Source organism: Macrobrachium rosenbergii, chromosome 22, assembly GCF_040412425.1.
Source record: "Macrobrachium rosenbergii isolate ZJJX-2024 chromosome 22, ASM4041242v1, whole genome shotgun sequence".
Classification (NCBI taxonomy): Eukaryota; Metazoa; Arthropoda; class Malacostraca; order Decapoda; family Palaemonidae; genus Macrobrachium; species Macrobrachium rosenbergii.
The window spans coordinates 49,095,891-49,116,742 of record NC_089762.1 but is presented as its reverse complement, the minus strand read 5'-3'; the positions used below and the strand labels follow the sequence as shown (position 1 = coordinate 49,116,742).

Below are 20,852 nucleotides of genomic sequence, written 5' to 3'. Positions count from 1 at the left end.
GACACCACATTACGTAATTCCAAAACCGACTCGCATTTAAAAGCCTCGTTTCTGTAATTGCGTGGCTGACTTTGTCATCAGGCGTCATATTGCTTCTTATTTTTGTTTTTTCCTTTCTTCTTTGTTACATCGTACCCTCATTAGAAAATCATCTTACTCGAGGCTGGATCTTCGTGATCTCCCCGGGGCGATAAATGCGTGTCGTGATGTACATCAGTTGGGGGGAAAGGATGAAAGCTTTTATTTTTCTTTTTAGCCGTGACGGTCTGGTGTTGCCCGTCTCTTTCCATTTTCGTGTTCGTCTGTCCATTTTTCTGTCCGTCAGCACTTTGTCTGTCCGCCCTCAGATCTTAAAAACTATCGAGGCTAGAGGGCTGCGAATTGCTATGTTGATCATCCACCCTCCAGTCATCAGACATAACAAATTGCAGTCCTCTAGCCTCAGAAGTTTTTATTTTATTTAAGGTTAAAGGTAGCCATAATCGTGCCTCTGGCAACGATATAGGACAGGCCACCACCGGGCCGTGGTTAAAGTTTCATGGACCGAGGGTCAAACAGCATTGCACCGAGACCACCGAAAGATAGATCTATTTTCGGTGGCCTTGATTATACGCTTGTTTTTCTTTTGAACGGATTCATGATCTTTTTGGTAACCCTGTCTTTCTATATATATATATATATATATATATATATATATATATATATATATATATATATATATATATATATATACATACATATATACATACACACTAAATAATATATATATATATATATATATATATATATATATATATATATATATATATATATATATATATATATATTTATATATATATATATGACGACCAGATTAAAACACAAATCTTGTCTAAGCCAAGGAAGCAAGAAACAAGGAAATGAATTATTCATCCGATAATGTTGACTATCCTAATGCAGTACTCTCGTGCCATGTAATGCCTGAAAATGAAACGGGGTAATCCGTTCGCATCTAAAGAAAGAAATATTATCGTTGTCATAAAGCATGATATTCTTACGCAACCTGGGATTGCGTAACTTGGTACAGAGCAATTATGATTAATTGTAGAGAGCAGCCGAATTGATGAATTGTTTTTGCTGATTGTTTCCTTTCTATTTTTAGAGCTCGCGTTTAGAGACGAAGGATTATAGTAAAGGAACATCGAGAGATCGAACTGAGATAAACAGAAGGCCATCTTGAGGTCAGGCTTACGTCATTCTAAAACGTTGATTATAGCATATGCAATGTCGGTGGCCTGAAATCTCTCTCTCTCTCTCTCTCTCTCTCTCTCTCTCTCTCTCTCGATTCTTTTGACCCAAAAAGATTACGTCCCTGGGATTACATAAGCGCCTCCAGAATGCGTGTCACTCGCGTGATGAGTTTCAAGCTAGGAAAACACCCGCCCTGCCAAAGACCCCTTTGGGTTGGTAGTGCCGTCAGTGCACCTCGTGCGGTGCACTGTAGGCATCACTTAAGGTTCTTTGCAGCGTCCCTTCGGGCCCTAGCTGCAACCCCTTTCGTTTCTTTTGCTGTACCTCCTTTCATATTCTCTTCCTTCCATCTTACTTTCCTCAACCCTCTCTTAACAGTTGATTCATAGTGCAACTGCTTTGAGGTTTTCCTCCTGTTAAACCTTTCAAACCTTTTTGCTGTCAGTTTCCGTTTCAGCGCTGAATGATCTCATAGGTCCCACCCTTTGGCCTAGTATTCAATTCAATTCCCGCTGCCAAAGAAAGCCTCACTGCTGAGAACGCTTTGAAGAATTCCAGGACGTGGTCGAGAAAACTGCAGAATTCTAAAGATGATTGATTTCTCTTTCACGAATGATTCCGCCAGGTTTCGTGTGAAAAAGATAAAAGCGACCATTTTTTAAACCCCTTTTATGCGAACTCATAGGTACCAAGGGAATTCGTGCGTGTATTTTAGTCTGGCGCTTCCCGTACCATTTTCGCTGCAAAAAATGAATATAAATTGAGATGATTTCATAAAGAAATAAAGATAGAATAAATTGAAGCAGTACAGCTGTCAGTTGCTTGCTTATCTCTTACGCAATAGATTATAATAAAAACTTCGCTTGGTCAAAGTTACTTATAAAGACATATCTTTGGATTACCGTTTTATTTTTCCGTTTCATCATGTCTGCTTTATTTTTTTATCATTCTCTCTTGCTCTGAATTAAAGTGATTTATGAACACAGCTCATCGCCAGAAACCTTATGGTTACTCTGATAATTTTCTGGTCTTTAGATTATTTTTCCCCCATTCAGAAAGAAAGGCTAATATTGTTGTTTTTGTTTTGAGAAAAGCTCTCTATCACGAGAGTTCATAAATGTTCTAAAGGGTCCACAATAATATATTTGTTTGAGGCTCGTGTAAAATTTATAAAAGCTTTCGAACCCTACCCTGGGTTCATCTTGCGACTGAAGATGAACGCAGAGTAGGGTTCGAAAGCTTTTATAAATTTTACACGAGCCTCAAACAAATATATTATTGTGGACCCTTTAGTGCATTGTTTTTTTTTTGTTGCCATGTGAGTCAGCCACTTTCAATCCTTTCTTCATCATAACAGGAAGTTGCGTAACCTCACAGTATCCATTTGCTTGGAAATAAGCATCGCCTAATCTCAGAAGCTCCCTACATTACCCCTCTGTGCTGTTATACATTTGACTGAATGCCGACACACACATGTAAAACTGGGCGGTTATATAAAAGGCTAGACTTCAGACCTCATAGGGATTGTCGTCAAGAAAGACTTTTATCTTAGGATGGTTTAGCGTGGGATCAATAGGCAGTGCAATCGGGTAGTGCCGTCAGTGCACCTCATGCGGTGCAATGTAGGCATTACTTTCTTTGCAGCGTCCCTTCGACCCGTAGCTGCAACCTCATTCAAAGATCTAGACGCAGGGCCGTCCGAGTTATTTTTCCAGTTTGCCATTTTGTAGAAAATGGCATTTTCTTATAATAATTTCCTGTGCATTTCGATACGAGTTGATTCATATGTTTATAAAGAACACTTGCTGTATGTGTCACTGTTTGTTCTTGCAATAATTATTATTATTTCCGATTTATTTATTTATCTGTTTATCTGTAATTATTGATGCATTTTTTCTCATTTTGAATTAGAATTTGGCTATCGTTAAAGTCACAGGACCCGTGTGTTCGTGGATAGAAAGCCTTGCTCTGTTTCTTGGTGGTGATATTCCCCACTTAATCCTATTCTGCCCTAAAAAGGAAAACTGCATTATCTGCAGAATTTTCGAAATTGAGATATCCCACCTAATTGGGCTCGTGAAGCACTAATACACAAGTTACTGCAGTTTCAGGATGATTCTTCAATGCTTTCCACGAGTATTTAGGGGGTCCCATTTGCAGTATCTGCTAAATCATTAGTAAGGCCAGGGAAAACTGCAGTATCTACCATTTTCCTCATTTCTGTATTTTTGCAGATACTGCTGTCTTCCATTTTAGGGCAGCATTGTTTAATACTATTTATCTTTTACAGTTTCAGAATGATTCTTCAATGCTTTATCAAGGGGGTCTCATTTCCTGTATCTGCAAAATCAGCAATAAGGCAAGGGAAAACTGCAGTATCTACCATTTTTCTTATTTCTGTATTTTTGCAGATACTGCTGTCTTCCATTTTAGGGCAGCATTGTTCAGTATTACTTATCTTTCACTAAGCATCTCTTTCTTTCCAGTTATGCATTCGCATTCCGAGGTGGCATTCCACTGGCGGAAATGGTCGCCGGTCATGATAAACAAGGAGTTGAAGCTTCTCCAGTTCTCCCTCGAACAGCCCTTGAAAAACTACGTCAGGTTAAGTGAGGAGAACGAGCACGGAGGTGAGGCGATGAGTATTACGAGATGATAAGTCTTGTGGTAATAATAGCAACTGGTCACATGAGGAGTAGTGAGAGACTTGCTTCGCCAGATAGGAGAATATTATGAGATATATATATATATATATATATATATATATATATATATATATATATATATATATATATATATATATATATATATATATATATATATATATATATATGCACAGTATATATAAGTTGCTGTTTTCTTCAGCTAATTATGAAAACATATAAGCCTGGAAAATGCTTCTCTTTCTCAATAAAAAAATTATTATTTTAATTTTTGCCCTGATTAATGAGTATAAATTTAACACATTACATGAGATAAGTAGTGCCTGATCGCTTAGAGAGGTGCTAGTAATAGTGCCTAATTGACCAAAGGAAGGCAATAGCATTTTGTAATTACTAGTGGGTCAGAAAGACAATAACTTGTAAATTTAATGCTTTCGATAAATATGGCTCCGAATAAACAGCTCTTTGATGAGACAGATATAGAGTTCACTAAGTCATTTAAAGATTGCCGGAGATTTCGAGTTTCGGATAATATATGAAATTTTTCAGTTAGGGAAAAAGTTTTAATTACTCACAATGACTAGTGTGAATGATAATGTTATCTTACACACCCAAATATGGATACCAGTTAAGTAATATGTCCATTCATACTTAACATCTCTGATAAAACATTGCTTTATATTGTTTTGTTAACGGGACACAAATTCCTGAGATGTATGCTAGTATTGCACCAGCCCTGGTTATTTTGCCATGCCCCTAGGTTAGGTTAGGTTGGGTCAGAATAAGTCTAATATAGTAAGAAAATTTGGGTGTGGGAATCATGATGAGATTATTTTCAAGAAAATTCTATGGTTAGTGTTTGAGATATGGCGTCCAGCTTTTTTTCAGGGAAAGGTCTCGGTACTCGGTTACATCTCGGGACAACCCTTATATTTTCCAATGTATTGATTTGGAGTATTGAATTATCCTCTCCAGCATGTACTAAATTGCCAGAATAAAAGTCTGCCTAGACCGGATGAACTGAAATCCACTCTTTTTATCTTTCAGACGGCACGAGGAACACGCAGCAGCTGGTGGTGGAATTCGAGTTCTCGAGAGAAATCGGCCACCACATAGTCCAGACCTTCGTTCCGTCGTTCCTAGTGGTGACTCTTTCCTGGTTCAGTTTCTGGCTCGGCCTGGAAGCCATCCCGGGCCGGGTGACTCTCCTGGTCACTTCCTTGCTCACCCTCACGACGCTCTTCACGGGGATCAAGGAGGGACTCCCGCCTGTGGCCTACGTCAAGGTGGGGAAGGGTTCCTTTGCTGTTTGCTCGGCATGACCAGATGGAAAAAGAATACTAGCTGGTTTTCAGTAAACTTCAGCTTGATTTAACGTAATTGAATGCCAGGCTAGCCCAGTGTGGCTATTTGTGCCTCTTTAGTTGTTATGTTACATTTTTTTTTAAGATATTGACATAACTGAGAGATATAATGGCTATAATTAAATAATTATACATTGTATCCTCAAAATCTGCATGATGACACATTTCAGCTTAATGAAACTAGTGGGAGCAGGATTCTATCTTCACTTGACATATTTTGCTCTATGGCAAATTGTATAGATTGACTGTTTTCATACATTCGAAGTTACACGTTGGGATATTAGGATTAACATTCTGATGGAATATAAATGGAATAAATATAAGCTTATAATCACTCTTCTATATCAGATATACAAGTCCAGTCGATTGAATATTTCCATATATTTGAAGTTACGTGTTGGGATATTAGGATTAACGTTCTGATAGAATAATCGGAATAGACATATGCTTATAATCACTCTTCTACATCAGTAATACCAGTCCGGTCGATTTCGACAGTAACCTGAACTTGCCCCCTTCAATAAACTGTCATTCTACCCCCTCATTTCCTCGGCAGGCAATCGATGTGTGGATGGCGGGCTGCATGGTGTTTGTCTTCGCTGCTCTGGGCGAGTTCGTCGTCGTCAGAGTGTTGAACGTGATGCACGTCAGCAGACAGGTAGAACCAGCGTTCCCCCCACGAACACCCGTCCAACCAATTCAGACGGTAATCCCTCTCATTTTCCACAGTCAGTCACAGTAGTCCACGGACCGGGCTCTAGAAAGGGAGGAGGAACACCCCGTGCCCTACTTAGAAAACCATCCCCTTCCTTTTCCCCCCAAAAATTTTATATGCGGTTTTGTTCGCGCCATGAATTGGAAACGCCCCTAAACAAGTTTTAGTGATTATTCGTTATTTTTAGTAGTTATTGTTTAAAAAAAAATTGAGTAGGTGGCGATACTTTATCTCATTTTGATCATTTGAAGTTCCCCTATTTCATGTTTTTAGTTTTTATTTATTACGAGCATAATAGATGAGCTTTCGTAGAATTAGGATCATGTATATTATTCGCTTGTCAGCCATAGACGTAATGCTTAATGTAGTTTATATCTAAATGCCTCAGAGATGCATGATTGCTGCTGTAGGTTGGAGAAGATTATGCAAACATTATACCTTCTTTGTCGTGCAGTTTATAGGCCTTATTATATTTTGCATCGTTGATCTTGCAGCCCCCTGCAACAGCGGCCAAGTTGGATCAACGAAGCGATTATCTGCGTCGTGTGGCTATGACTAATGGAAATGCAGATAACGAGGACAAAGCAATAGCTGCTCATAACAACAAAGTTAACCAAGCCATGGTGAGTGATTTCTTGAGGCTTAGTGGCAGTGCGGTTTAGTACTACGGCCTTGATTCTAGTTCTAGTTGTTTGCTAGCCCACGCTAGAAGTTTTCCCTTATCATCCACAAGGTAGCATTCGCTCTCTTATAATCCAGTGCAAACACTTTGACCTCAAGAACGTAGTCTTAGTGCACTGAAAAACTGTGAACAAGGGTTTTGAAAAGTATATAGTTCTGATGGTAATGCTTAAAAATACCTTTAATTTTAAGGTAGGGTGTGTTCACATAAGGTGTGCTAATTGTTATTTATAAATAACATTTACATAAAGTTTTTGTTATATCTGAACACAGTTCTCTGTATATATTAGGCAATAAAAATCAAAACACAACTTGATGCAGATTTACATGACTTTTTTTTTATTATATCTGAACACAATTCTCTGTATATATTAGGCAATAAAAATCAAAACAATTTTATGCCGTAACCTGGGTATCAATGTATTGTTTAAAAATTTAACATAGTCTGTGCTTATTAACTGGGTTTTCTATAAGGTGGTAGCATTCATAGAAAACGAGTTCTTACTAATTATTAGTATAACTATAGTATTTTTAAAATCAGATTTCGTAACAGTTCTGAGTAATAACATTATTTTTCATATATAAATATTTATTCATATATATTTATATGATTTTGGCATGAAGTTACTGATGTTGCCAAATGAAGCTGGCCTTATGCCAGCACGGTCTTTTACACTTACGAGTAGCTCATAAGTGATTATAAATGTTTATACGTAGTTTTGTGGGGCGTAAACGTTCGAAATTTTGATTTCAGTCCATTCCATGTTTATCAGTGACGAGCGTACAGAATAGAGAAAGATAATTTCAAGTGGATATTATTTCCGCATTTAGCAATTGATTTAGATATATGGAACTCATTTTGTGATGCAGATTCTATGTAAATAACACTCCAGGACATTATATTTGTAAAGTCATTGTGTACTCGTGTATGCATCAAGAAACGTCCATCACCATATGCCTGAATTTTAACATCTCAGACTATTTTTCAGTGGGTTTTATGTATTTATAGTGCATTAATAAGATTTCTCTCTCTCTCTCTGTCTATCTCCCTCCGTTCCTTACGAGAATGAGAAAGAAATGTAACTCATTCCCCGCCCTGATATAATTTTGTCGTTTTAAACCAAAACAATTCACTCCTGGCTCCTGATTCCTAAGCGCTCACTCCACAAACACAGTTGCGGGCACACTACACTATTCACATGGGGTGCAAAGCTTTATCCCCTTGTTGTTTACAATTATAATTGTCTTTAGTTTTACTTCACTCAAGTGATCCTTTTCTTTCTTCTTCTTCTTCCGAACCAGAACCCGCTAGAAAACGGAAGCATCCCCTGCAACCTCAACACGCGAAGCAGATCGGCCTGGGACGCCGAGAGCGCCGGTTTCCGACGGCCGAACGGCGGGAGATTTTCCCTGGCTTGGATCGACGCCAAAACGGGAGAGAAGAAGATCCTGTGGAAGGAAATTGATAAGGCTTCGAGAATAGTTTTCCCGCTCATGTTTTTACTCTTCATGTCGATATATTTCCCGATTTTACTCTCTAGGGCTTTCTAATTGTATAGATTTTTTTCTCTCTCTCTCACCTGGCTTCTCCGAAATGAGGCCTGTAAGTCTTCGTCCTGAAATGTGTTCAGGAATGCCAAATCTTGTGTTTATATTAATTTTATAGTCAAATGAATTTTTTTTTATATATAGAAAAATATTCATCCTATGTTAAATATCTTACATAAAATGGGTAATCTTGAGAGGTAGTGTAGTTTTCAGTAAACGTATTATTTATGTTGCAGCCTAAATCCCTATAGAAAAAATTGATAGTAATCACAATTATATATTTGACAGAAAGAAATGGAAGTAATATAAGGAAATTTCAAGGTCAGGAAAGAGACGTAGCGACTGCATTCGGCTCATATTTCATTTTCGACTTTGCTGCACCGAACAATTATTCCGAAGCCAAGTGAGTGGGCGACTGTTAAAAAATAGACGAATGTCTTCTTCCTTGTAAAGGTAAAGAGAAAACGGCGTTTATTGCCATTTCAGGAAACCTGTTATTATTCATATGTACCGACTTTAGACTTACATCTTTTTTTATTTTCTGTGAAAATAATGACCATTTGTCTTATATCGTACGTGTAGAGAATCTCTGTAGAATTGTAGTTTTATCGTAATGGTTGCCTTATGAACTTGAAGAGACTTCGAACGATGCAGGTCAATGCTGAAGCACTAACAGTGCCTTTGCGAACCTTCCAAATTTGAATTTGTTTAAGTAGAACATTCTCCTCTCTCTCTCTCTCTCTCTCTCTCTCTCTCTCTCTCTCTCTGTGTGTGTGATAGATGTACATTTCTTACTCGTTTTGATTAGCCTTCTTTTTTATTTGCAGACTGCATTATCTATCTACTAACATTGGTAGAAATGATTTAAAAATTTTTCGGTCCAATTTTTGTAAAGTAGTTTCCATCTAATCCTGTCATTGTAAAACTTTGTGTTAACATTTGGTGGTCTGCATCAATTGCATAAAGATGAAAAATGTATTCTTTTTATTTGTAGACTGCATTATATATCTGTACTGACATTAGTAGAAATTATTTTAAGAATTTTTCGGTCCAATTTTTGTAACGTAGTTTCCCATCTAATCCTGTCATTGTAAATCTTTGTTAACATTTGGTGGTCTGCATCAGTTGCATAAAGGTGAGAATGTATGTAGACTAGAAACGAGGGAAGAACCGGTGATTAAATAATTGTAACTTTGCCCCAATGCCTTCGTGTTTGGAGCAGTGCTGACATCTAGTGAGCGCGCTCTCAGCCTCAAGACTTCGAAACACAATAGTAATCTTACGAGAACTTTTTTTCTACTCTCCAATATGTTCATGCATGATGTCAGCTTATCCCGTTACCTCAATTTAAATGTAATAATATGTCTCTCTCTCTCTCTCTCTATTTTGCCTATTTTCCTTTTTAAGATTTTATCCACTGAAACAATAGATATATCTTTTCCATATCTTTTACGTATATAGAAATTTGTATTACCGTCGTTATGTATGTATTATCCGACACTTTTTAAACCAGACATGGAAGTTATAATATATCATACAAGCATGATGACATATTTTAATATATAACTGTTAGGTATGTTGTATGCAAATTTAATATATATTTTAAGTGAACTCATTATTGCAATGAACACAATTGATTTGGAATGGTCAAATTTAATTATTTTTTTATATAAAAGATCGGGTAAGATAAAAATGGAGTACTCTGGATTCTGTTTGTAAAGAGTTTCATTGTGAAGACTGTCCGCAGATTAACGTATTATTTTAATTTTATTCAAAGATGTTGGTTTCTCAATTATATCCCACTGACGTCAGTATTTAAGGCACTCTCCTATGGTATTTTATGTCCCAGGGCTTTTTTGATTTCCATCGCCTCCGTCTCGCGAACAGAGGAATTTGAATTCTCTGAATTTGTATATTCTGTTGTGTTCTTCCTCTCTCGCCCATCAAGAATCGTTTCATTCTTAATCTGGTATTTCCATCGCCATATTCTTTATTTTTTTTATGCTGATTGATAAGATGGGTGAAAGAATAATGAGGCCAGTTAGCCAGCTAACCATGGTAGGGAATAGTTTAGAAAGTTAGATATTAGTAAGAGTAACGTAAAGTGTGGTTTAGCCACAATTTTATTTTGATGAAGGTACAAATTTTCTTACTATGGCCGTAAAATTAAGATATTACAAGAATTATTTAGCACTACATTAGCATAGTGAATTGTGCAGATTATATATTTTGAATGTTATTTCTTAACAGTATAGTTCTTTTGGCCAGAGTTTCAAACCCGTGTCTCAAGTTTATCATTCAGTAATTCTCCCTGACATTCGCTTCACTTTCTCTTAATGTTCTCTGCGTCTTTGTAGACGTTACTAACTGTATTTTTACCAATGTTCAATATTCCAGTTCTTGTCTTTTGTTCTTCCATGATTCAGCTGGGGTTATAATCACCTCCTCTTGCCATCTTGTTGCATCGGTCTTAGAGCGTCTCATTGTTCTGTGGTTGACCTTTCGACTGAATTCCCCGAGCGATTCTTGTGCTGCCAATCATTGTCCAACTCTCAACTCGTCCTATGTGTTAGGCTTTATATTTTCTCCTTCTTACGTTCTTAACCTTCCTCCTCCAATTTTCTTCAGCATCATGATCATTCACTGATTGGCTTTTGTCCATCTGGTTAACGTAACTTCTTGATATTATGTCCCCAAATATGTACTTCCTCCCGTTTCGGTGATAAGTCCCTAGACAATAATCTATGCCGCTTAATGTTAGGTCCACTTCATTCTCCTTGAACCTTGGTTAAATTAAGATATTGATAATATCTAGTCTCTGTGGATATCAATCCAGTTTTAATGTTCTAAAATTCATTGACTTTTTACCTCGTTTCTTTCCTATACTTTATCTTCCCACAATCCTCCTCCACTCTCTCATAGTTATCTTCCAACTAGGTCTGGGTCCCATTTTTTAAAAAAATTAATTATACATATTTAAGCTTCCTTTCTTTGATTTCCAGTAGGTATTACAGTCTGACTAACAGTGAATCTTTATGCCATGTTTTGATATTTATTAATTCGTTCAATACATAAACCGATAAAGGCTTTTTCTAAAACTAGATCACAAACAAACTGTTGTTCTCTAGGCGTCAGTGGGATGTACTTTAGAATCTCATCATGCATTATTATTATTATTATTATTATTATTATTATTATTATTATTATTATTATTATTATTATTATTATTATTAAAAGTCACTGATCGTTTTTCCGTCTGGCCAAATAAAAAAAAAAAAATAAATAAACTGGCAATGACATAAAACTGTATAATACCTACAAAGAAAAATAGAATTTCAGAGGAAAGTTCGTCAACACATTTGTCGTAATAAAACATAATTTTTCTTTTTCGAATGAATGGACTTAATCATGTTCAGTTTACATACGTCAGCAAACTGTTATTTAATACCTTCGAGGATTCCTGGTTATTTAGAAATATTCAGAGTACCTGAGAGAAATACAATAATGGATGCATTTTAAGTATTCCCTTTGATGACACTCGGAAAAAAATGCATCGTCATCATCAGTAGAAGTAAAATGAGGTCTTTTTACAGCGTAGAATTAAGATGTAGAATTTTTTTTTTTTTTTAAATACATTTCTCGATTATACTTCAGCGGTATTTACATGGATAACTTATGTCAGTTTATCAGTCATTACGTGAAGCTTTTTTGCCCAGAAAACTTCCCATTTGTTACATTACACCGAATATTATTAAAGAGTTCTTATGGAGTTCTCCTGGTTTTCTTTGGCCCTCTGCGATAGTAGTATTAGTATTAGCATTAGTATTAGTAGTAGTAGTAATGGTGGAGATAATGTTTCTGATTTATAGTAAAATACTTGAAGGTTGTCATATTGCAACTGCATGAGTATTGGTACTGGTATTTATTTTATATGGTTGTTCTTTTTCATTTGTTCCTTTTTCTCATCTGTAAAACACAGAAAGTACTACATCTGAACACAGAAGAAAGGTAAGAAATTTCCAGGTTCGAGGGAGAAAAAGAAGATTGAATTGCAACTGCTTTCCAAAAAAAAAAAAAAAAATCCATTACATTTATAGTTCATCGAGGAGCGAGAGGTGTTGTGACGCCAGTTTTAGTAACCATAAATCAATCAATTGATAAGTAAGATGTGTTTGTTTTTTTTCCATTCTGCATTCTCCCACGTCTCCGCGGAAACCGAATTTTCTCTGGGTCTTGGTCCCTTTCCCCCCCTCCTACCCACCGCCCCCCAGGAAGCCTTTTTGGGATGCTGTTGCCAGCCCGTGCCTTCCTCCATTCTAACAGCTGTATTGCCACCATGTACTTAATTGTTGTAGTCGTATAGCTGAATATATATATATATATGTATTTAATATACATATACATACAGAAAATACATACAACTCACATATATAGAAAAAACCTCAGCGCTGATATTTTCACCGATCGCTGTAAAGCATTGCACTCAGAGACAAATCAGTTTCCATGAAGCTTGCAGTTTTTATGACAGGATGTTTTCCTCAGATTTGTGGCCTTCGTGAAATTGCTCGTTTAATGTCTGCGTTCAGCGTCGTGAGGCAACTCCGTTTGTCTTTGCTTGGTCACTGCAAAAGCCTGGCAACTTCTACGTCATGACTTGAGAGTCCATGGACGATGAAGGTTACGCGGGCGCGCCGGTATCATATAGCCGTTGCTACAACATCTATTTACATTTATATATTTTCTCTTTATTATATAACGTGTTGATTAAAGTGTGTGCTGCCAGATTCAATAATCGTTCTGCTTGATCACAATCACTTGCTGGGGATGACAAAATGGAAGGATGCGATGAAAACTCTGGACCGGCGTTGTTTTGATCGGCGTGCTGCCTACTGCGTCTGCGTCCAAGGTAAAGCCAGCGAAAAGTAGTATTTCTGTCGCTAGTAGACCAAACACCGATCACTCATGGATTCTATGGGGGTTTGTAGTCAGTGAAATTGGTGTAATTTGGTAGATGAATTGATAATTTATGATTTTGGATTAAGTACGTATATAATTCCTTCATAGTTTGGTGCCTGTTATGTGGATCAAGATATAGAGAATACTCTGGTTGTATAATGTCTTTTCATGATTCCAAAACTGGCCCAGGCGATTCTTAGCCGTGCTAAAGCAACTATGTATTCCCAGATAAGTTATGGGAAACAACAACGGATGCAGTAGGTTAGGTAAATCTGGTTTAATGTCGCGGTGAGCTAGACTGTGGCAATTATACCTGCTCATCGTGAGCAGATAAGGTATAATGAACATTAGTCTAGCAGCCTCTTGGAAGGAGTAAACACCTTGAGGTTGGCAGTGTACAAGACTCTTGGAATGTAAAATGTTTCAAACTTGAGTCATCCAGGTCACTCAGCTTAGTTAGCAGTAGGGCCGACAAAATATGACCTTTAAATATCTAGAACAGTATTGTTTAGAATTTTAAATATACATGCTCGCCTTGAACAGGTATAGATGATGCCTCGATCTGGGATTAGAAAATTTAAATTGCCTGAGTCTGAACATACCTGCACAGTTAAGAAAATATAGCAGATGTAAGAAACTTCTTAATGCCACGACATTATACTAGACTTAGCGATAAAAAATATATAGAAATATTGTTTGATTTTAAGTTTATGGGGATAAACTGGTAAAGATGCCATGATCTGGAAGATGAGAAGACTAATAATTGCCTGAGTCCCAATAAAGATGGGAAAAGTCTGAAAATAAAGATGAAGAAACTTCTTAATGAACATTATAAGAAGACAAAAAAAAAAATAAGAATGATAAGTTTAGGGGGATACCATATTAGCTCTCGACTTGAAAAGGGGACAGCAAGTTTATTGATCATAGTAGGCCAAGATATTGTATAACGCTTGAGTATACTTCTGCTACAACGTGAAGTGAAATCCATATTACTCGTATGTAGTCTTGACCTAGATTCAACCTTTCCTCCTTCCAAAAACTTTGAAGACTTCGGACTATATAGATAAATAAATAAATGAATTACCAAATAAGTAAAAAGTAAAAAATTGTAAGTGGCATCATGGGCGATTGGTAAGAGGAACAAGAGATAAAAAATACAAATATACTGGTAGATAATTGAATTAATAAATTATGATAATGGCTATATTAGCCACTTAGATGATAAAACGCGCACAGGAAAAGAAAGACAAAAACTTCTATTTCATATTATTGACAGAAAGCAGACGCTCAGAATATTAGAAATATTAGGAATATTGTAGAATTATATATAATACCGATAGTAGCCGAGTTAGAAAAATGACTGGCAGAAAACACGTCTGATATTATGTTGCATTATCTGCTAACAGGGTTAGAATATTACACAAAGGATTGAAGGTCCATGTTCATATTACTCCAATCCGCTTAACTACGTGAGAATCCGTCAAAATTAACGAGAGCTGCATTTACAGTTTAACTGATCGTGCTTATATTCGGAGAGAGGTCAGGTTTTTAGTTTTCTGGAAAAGAAAACTATTGTGCAGGCGTTGTCTGTCCGTCCACACTTTTTCCTGTCCGCCCTCAGATCTTAAAAACTACTGAGGCTAGAGGGCTGCAAATTGGTATGTTGATCATCCACCCTCCAATCATCAAACGTATCAAATTGCAGCCCTCTAGCCTTGGTAGTTTTTATTTTATTTAAGGTTAAAATCAGCTATAATCGCGCTTCTGGCAACGATATAAGATAGGCCAACACCGGGCCGTGGTTAAAGTTTCATGGGCAGCGGCTCATGCAGTATTATACCGAGACCACCAGTGGCCTTGATTATACGCTGTAGCGGCTGTACAGAAAACTCGACTGCGCCGAAGAAACTTCGGCGCATTTTTTACTTGTTTGTATTGGGAACGGGAATGCTCTCGAAATAGCCTGAATTCTCGCGGGAGAAAAATTGTCCTTAAAGGTGATAAGCAAAAGCTTATCACCTTTAAGGACAACAGTGCATCAGCTCTAAGAGAGAAAGGTTTAGGTGTATTAAAAACAAATATTCCGGTCAATATACTCTTTGGACCTTGCTAGAATGGCTGTTATTATGTGGTTCAGCAATATACTATAAACAAATGCTTGCTTATGATCAATCTGATAGCAAGCCATTGTGTTTTTTACTGTTTTTTTAAGTTAGTACTTGGAACCATGTACCTGTTACTTTTTTTTTGTCAACTCCATAATTTTTTAACTATTGCCATTTGGGGTATTTTATAATTTACTAATATACAGTCAGGTATGGTGTTACCACCTCTTAACAAACTGGTGTGCAACGTACTCTGTAGTACATTATGATGGTGTCAGGCTGTCTAAACCTCATTAAGTAAAATAACTGTGAATAATTGTCAGCACTGAACTTTCCCAGAGTTAAAATGAAATTGAAAGTAGCTAATTTGGAAATCCTAAAGTTTTATTACAAAAGAGACCGACACCAAGCCAAAGCACAGCAATTTTTGTATATAATTTAAATAGCAAGCTGATGAAAGTTGGCCTCTTATAGTTCAGGTATAGAAAAATATAAATTTAAAAATATTTATACATGCAGCCTAATCATAGCTCTCGTTTTGTACAACACTCGTCATCCTCACTACAATTTTTCGTCGAGGCAAATCGTCTTGACAAGCACCTCCGTGACTTTGTAAGGATCTGCATTGGAGGCTGGACGACGATCCTCAAAGTATCCTTTCTTTTCCTGCTCAACCATCCTGGGAATCCTGATTGACACTCCTCGGTCAGCCACTCCTGAAGTGAATTTGTACATTCTGGAAGTTTCGTGAGTGCCTATGAGCCGTTTTTCATTGTCCTTTCCTTCGTGTGGAGCGTAGTGCCTCAGATGTTGGATGTGCTGTGTGGAAAGCTTCGTTATGCCCTTTTCAATCTCCTCCAAACCGTTTTCCTCTCTCATTGCCTCTGTGGAGAAGTTGCAGTGCAGTCCTGCGCCGTTCCAGTCGCCTAGAATGGGTTTGGGATCAAGGGATGCGATGACGCCGAAGTCTTCGGCCACGTGATGCAAGAGGTACCGAGACATCCAGAGGTCATCGCCCATGACGACTCCCTCACAGGGACCGATCTGGTACTCCCACTGGGCCGGCATGGTCTCAGCGTTCGTACCGGCAATTTCAATGCCGGTGTACAAGCACGCCTTGTAGTGCGCCTCAATGATGTCTCGACCATAAACTTTCCCAGCGCCCACGGCGCAGTGGTAAGGTCCCTGAGGACCAGGGTAGCCGTTCTTAGGCCAGCCAAGAGGGTGGGTGTCGATGTCGAGTAGAGTGTACTCTTGCTCCATGCCAAACCAAGGGTGCTGGCTCTCCGCCTTGTCCATAGCTTCCTTGCAGTGCCATCTGTTGTTGGTTTCTGTGGGCTTCTTGTTGTATTTGTAGGTCTCGCACAAGACGAGCTTGTTGTTCCCTATTCTGAAGGGGTCCCTGTAAATGGCTACGGGGTGGAGGTAGACATCGCTGTTGCTTCCCTCAGCTTGCCCTGTCGACGAGCCATCGAAGTTCCAGATGGGAAGTTCTACAAGGAGATGGGTGGTAAATTAACAATACAAGTTGCTCAAGTTAGTCACCTGGAACTGGAATGAATTAGTGTTAGTTAATCTTAGCTTGTCACACAAGCTGAGGAATATCTATTAATAAAATATACACTGCTGGGCAAAGGGCAATGTTAAACCAAGTATAGAAATGAATTAGCTAGAGAAGTTGATGTAGACTTGAACTTTGAAAAATTGGTGTGACTTTTGCAAAATAAACCTGTGTTCGATAAAATGAAAGATAAACAGTTGAAGTCTATGTCAGGTAGAAAGGCCTTAGCCACTTTAATACTACAGTTGTATGCAAATGATAACGGCAAAGATTCCCAAAAGAATAATCAAAGAAGATTCTTCCACGCTAATGGGCACCGTTAGCGATGAGCTTTTATTGGACCCTGAGCTACAGAACTATCTAAATGCTCCTTTGCTTGAAGCCTCTTGCATGTTAGAGGCACGTGGCATCTTAATTCATGAGGCAGTTCAATGCATGAATTAAAAGTGAATATGGCGAGTCCTAATTCTTGTTTACTAATGCATGAGCCTTTTTTAGTATGCATTTGAGGCTTTCAAGAGCCAAGGCTGCTTTGACAACTCGGGGGATTTCTTCTGAACAGTTTTCCATCTTCGTTGAGCCATCACTTGTACGTTTGCTGTTCTTTTCAATGTTTCCTCGACAGAATTATGTAGAATCGCTTCTTTTGTTAAAGGACAACTCTCTGTTTTATATGAATTACTCTCAGAGATACTCTTCATTTGTTAGATATAACGAGTCAAAAAAAGATCACGGTTCAACAATCACTGCGTTGGGGAATTAACCAATTGAAAAGTCTCAGCATGACCGAATTCTGAAGAAAACTGACCAGTAAAATGCAGAGGCATTGCCAAACGAAACTATTAAATATGTAAGATCTACTTAGTGTGTCAGGTGAATTAGAAAGAAGGATCTGACAGTCCCATGGCAGCCCACCCCAACTCCTCCTCATTGTCCAGTAACAGTGGCTGTGTCATTGAGTCATATGACACGGCTTTACAACCCAGCATTGCTTGTGAATGCAGCACATGCTGGCACATGATTAATGCTGCTCTTGTAATTCAGTTGCTCTATGAGAACTGTCATCTAGGATGCTCATAAAGAATAGAGAGTGTGAGGGAGAGAATACTAGTTAGTTCATGTTTTTTTTTTTTAATTCATTTGTAGTTAAGAGGCTGTTTTTTCTTTGGCGCTTAAGGGATGGAATTGTGTTGACTAGTAGAAGACTCCCACGTCTGTCTGAGACAAGTAGGAGACTCTACCACGTCTGTTGAGATAAGTAGAAGACTCCCACATCTGTCTGAGACAAGTAGAAGACCCCCCACGTCTGTCTGAGACAAGTAGGAGACTCTACCACGTCTGTTGAGATAAGTAGAAGACTCCCACGTCTGTCTGAGATAAGTAGAAGACCCCACGACTGTCTGAGACAAGCAGAAGACTCCACCACGTCTGTCTGAGACAAGTAGAAGACTCCACCACGTCTGTCTGAGACAAGTAGAAGACTCCACCACGTCTGTCTGAGACAAGTAGAAGACCCAACCACGTCTGTCTGAGACAAGTAGAAGACTCCACCACGTCTGTCTGAGACAAGTAGAAGACTCCACCACGTCTGTCTGAGACAAGTAGAAGAACCCCACGTCTGTCTGAGACAAGTAGAAGACTCTGTCTGTCTGAGACAAGTAGAAGACGTCTGCCTGAGACAAGTAGAAGACTCCACGTCTGTCTGAGATAAGTAGAAGACTCCTACGTCTGTCTGAGACAAGTAGAAGACTCCACGTCTGTCTGAGACAAGTAGAAGATTCCACGTCTGTCTGAGACAAGTAGAAGACTCTCACGTCTGTCTGAGATAAGTAGAAGACCCCACGACTGTCTGAGACAAAGAAGACTCCACCACGTCTGTCTGGAGACAAGTAGAAGACTCCACCACGTCTGTCTGAGACAAGTAGAAGACTCCACCACGTCTGTCTGAGACAAGTAGAAGACTCCACCACGTCTGTCTGAGACAAGTAGAAGACTCCACCACGTCTGTCTGAGACAAGTAGAAGACTCCACCACGTCTGTCTGAGACAAGTAGAAGACTCCACCACGTCTGTCTGAGACAAGTAGAAGAACCCCCACGTCTGTCTGAGACAAGTAGAAGACTCCCACGTCTGTCTGAGACAAGTAGAAGACTCCCACGTCTGTCTGAGATAAGTAGAAGACTCCTACGTCTGTCTGAGACAAGTAGAAGACTCCCACGTCTGTCTGAGACAAGTAGAAGATTCCCACGTCTGTCTGAGACAAGTAGAAGACTCTCACGTCTGTCTGAGATAAGTAGAAGACTCCCACGTCTGTCTGAGACAAGTAGAAGACTCCCACGTCTGTATAAGGCAAGTAGAAGACTCCCACGTCTGTCTGAGACAAGTAGAAGACTCCACCACGTCTGTCTGAGACAAGTAGAAGACTCCCACGTCTGTCTAGACAAGTATAAGACTCCCACGTCTGCCTGAGATAAGAAAGATGTTGACGAATAAGCTGGAGAGATGACCCTCATGTACAAACAGCCAAAATGATTACAAGGATAGGATTCTTATTGTAAGGACGTTAGCGGTTGAAAGCTTAAGTTATCGTTATCAGGAAGAGGGTAAAATCAAGAGGGAATGGTTCTTAGGTCCCAAAGAGTTTTGCTAGTAGCTGATGAGAATGTCTTTGTGAACTGCAGTGTCAAGGAGGAGGCGAGCTTAACTTGCTACAAAGAGGCCAATGAACCACAGGCTAAAGTAGAGCTTATATGAATACAAGTAAAGCCAGTAACACGTGATCGCGGGGTGATGTCTGGCCGAAGTAAGGGCTTTCAGAAGTAGAAGTACATCAAGAAACATGATCACGGGGTGATGTCTGACATTTAGAGGTGGGGGGTAGGATAGTGGGGTGAGGGGGTCGGGGTGGAGTTCGAGACAGATGACGTTTGCAGTGCAGTTAATAATATGTTAAACAGAAATAAGAAACAGGCGAATGGAACCGAGTAAGGATAAGGCGTTGATAACAGAAAAAGTATGAAAATAACAATTCAGGCTTCAAATAGACAGGAATTTCAACAACAGAAAGAAAGTTTCAAAACTCAAATATACAGGGAGTTTTTCTGAGGAATATGAATGTACAGACGAAGGTTAGGTTAGGTTAGGTTAGGTTTTAGGTTAGGTTTGTTTCTTGAGCAAAAAGTTTCGATGTTAAAAAGGGTAAAAATCCAGTTTGAATGTTTGTTAAATCTAGAGTTAATAGATTAAGCGTGTTAAGGGACTGCTGAATTCCACGAGATGTGAGAGACAAATGATGTGAGATATATACATACATACATATATATATATATATATATATATATATATATATATATATATATATATATATATATAAATATATATATATATAATGCAGTTATCGCTGTAGAAATTACTTTCAACATAAAGAAATTGAAAAATACCAAGTGAAAGAACTCTAAGTTAATGGAATCAATAGAGTAGTGTCTTTCTTGATAATGGGATGTGCAGTGACAATGATCAAACGAATCGTCCCTGAAACTAGACGAGAAATATAATTTCCTCTTCATGTTCGGACAATCGAAGAATTTAAGAATTTAAGTTTGCTGGGGATTTGTGGGACTTGGCAACAGTTTTAGGTGAATGTCCTGAGGAGTAAGTGGAACGTTGTTGGTGATTTAAATGGATAAAAAAAAAAATTGTATAAATGCAATCTGGAAAATCGTGAGACTGCAGTCTTTTGAGAGCTATTCTGAGGCTTTACCTGACAAGCAAGGTTGACGGTCGAGAATTAATTTTTAAAGCTAGAATTGAGGACATAAGACAAAATTAAAATTATTCAAGATACTGATACAGTTTGAGTTGGAGGTAACGAAGAAAAAGCGTATGCTATGAAAACTTGAAAGTGATTAAAAAAAAAAAAATACGAGATGACTGCATGTTAGCGAGCTTAACTTCCCAGAGTAAATTAATGCCTTTATATATTTTAATACAAAGTATGTTAGTATGGTTGATAAAAGAATTGAGAAGGTTT

General features: G+C 38.2%; 2 protein-coding genes across 6 annotated transcripts in view; one reads left to right on the top strand and one right to left on the bottom strand.

The window, feature by feature from the left end:
• The window catches only part of LOC136850869 (glycine receptor subunit alpha-4-like), a 98,932-nt gene extending 86,962 nt beyond the window's left edge, over positions 1 to 11,970 (top strand). For 2 of the 5 annotated variants that reach the window (XM_067124908.1, XM_067124907.1), the window contains 5 exons: positions 3,717 to 3,860; positions 4,941 to 5,179; positions 5,814 to 5,915; positions 6,467 to 6,595; positions 7,956 to 9,913. In XM_067124908.1, coding sequence (XP_066981009.1) covers positions 3,717 to 3,860; positions 4,941 to 5,179; positions 5,814 to 5,915; positions 6,467 to 6,595; positions 7,956 to 8,204 — 863 coding nt within the window. In that variant the 3' untranslated portion in view covers positions 8,205 to 9,913. Of the gene's footprint in view, positions 1 to 3,716; positions 3,861 to 4,940; positions 5,180 to 5,813; positions 5,964 to 6,466; positions 6,596 to 7,955 lie in introns of all 5 variants that reach the window. The other 3 variants (XM_067124906.1, XM_067124904.1, XM_067124905.1) reach the window with 3 other exon arrangements.
• A 3,658-nt stretch (positions 11,971 to 15,628) lies between these two features.
• The window catches only part of LOC136850863 (glutamine synthetase-like), a 7,882-nt gene continuing 2,658 nt past the window's right edge, over positions 15,629 to 20,852 (bottom strand). Inside the window, exon 3 of the mRNA XM_067124895.1 lies at positions 15,629 to 16,755. Coding sequence (XP_066980996.1) covers positions 15,824 to 16,755 — 932 coding nt within the window. The 3' untranslated portion in view covers positions 15,629 to 15,823. The remainder of the gene's footprint in view (positions 16,756 to 20,852) is intronic.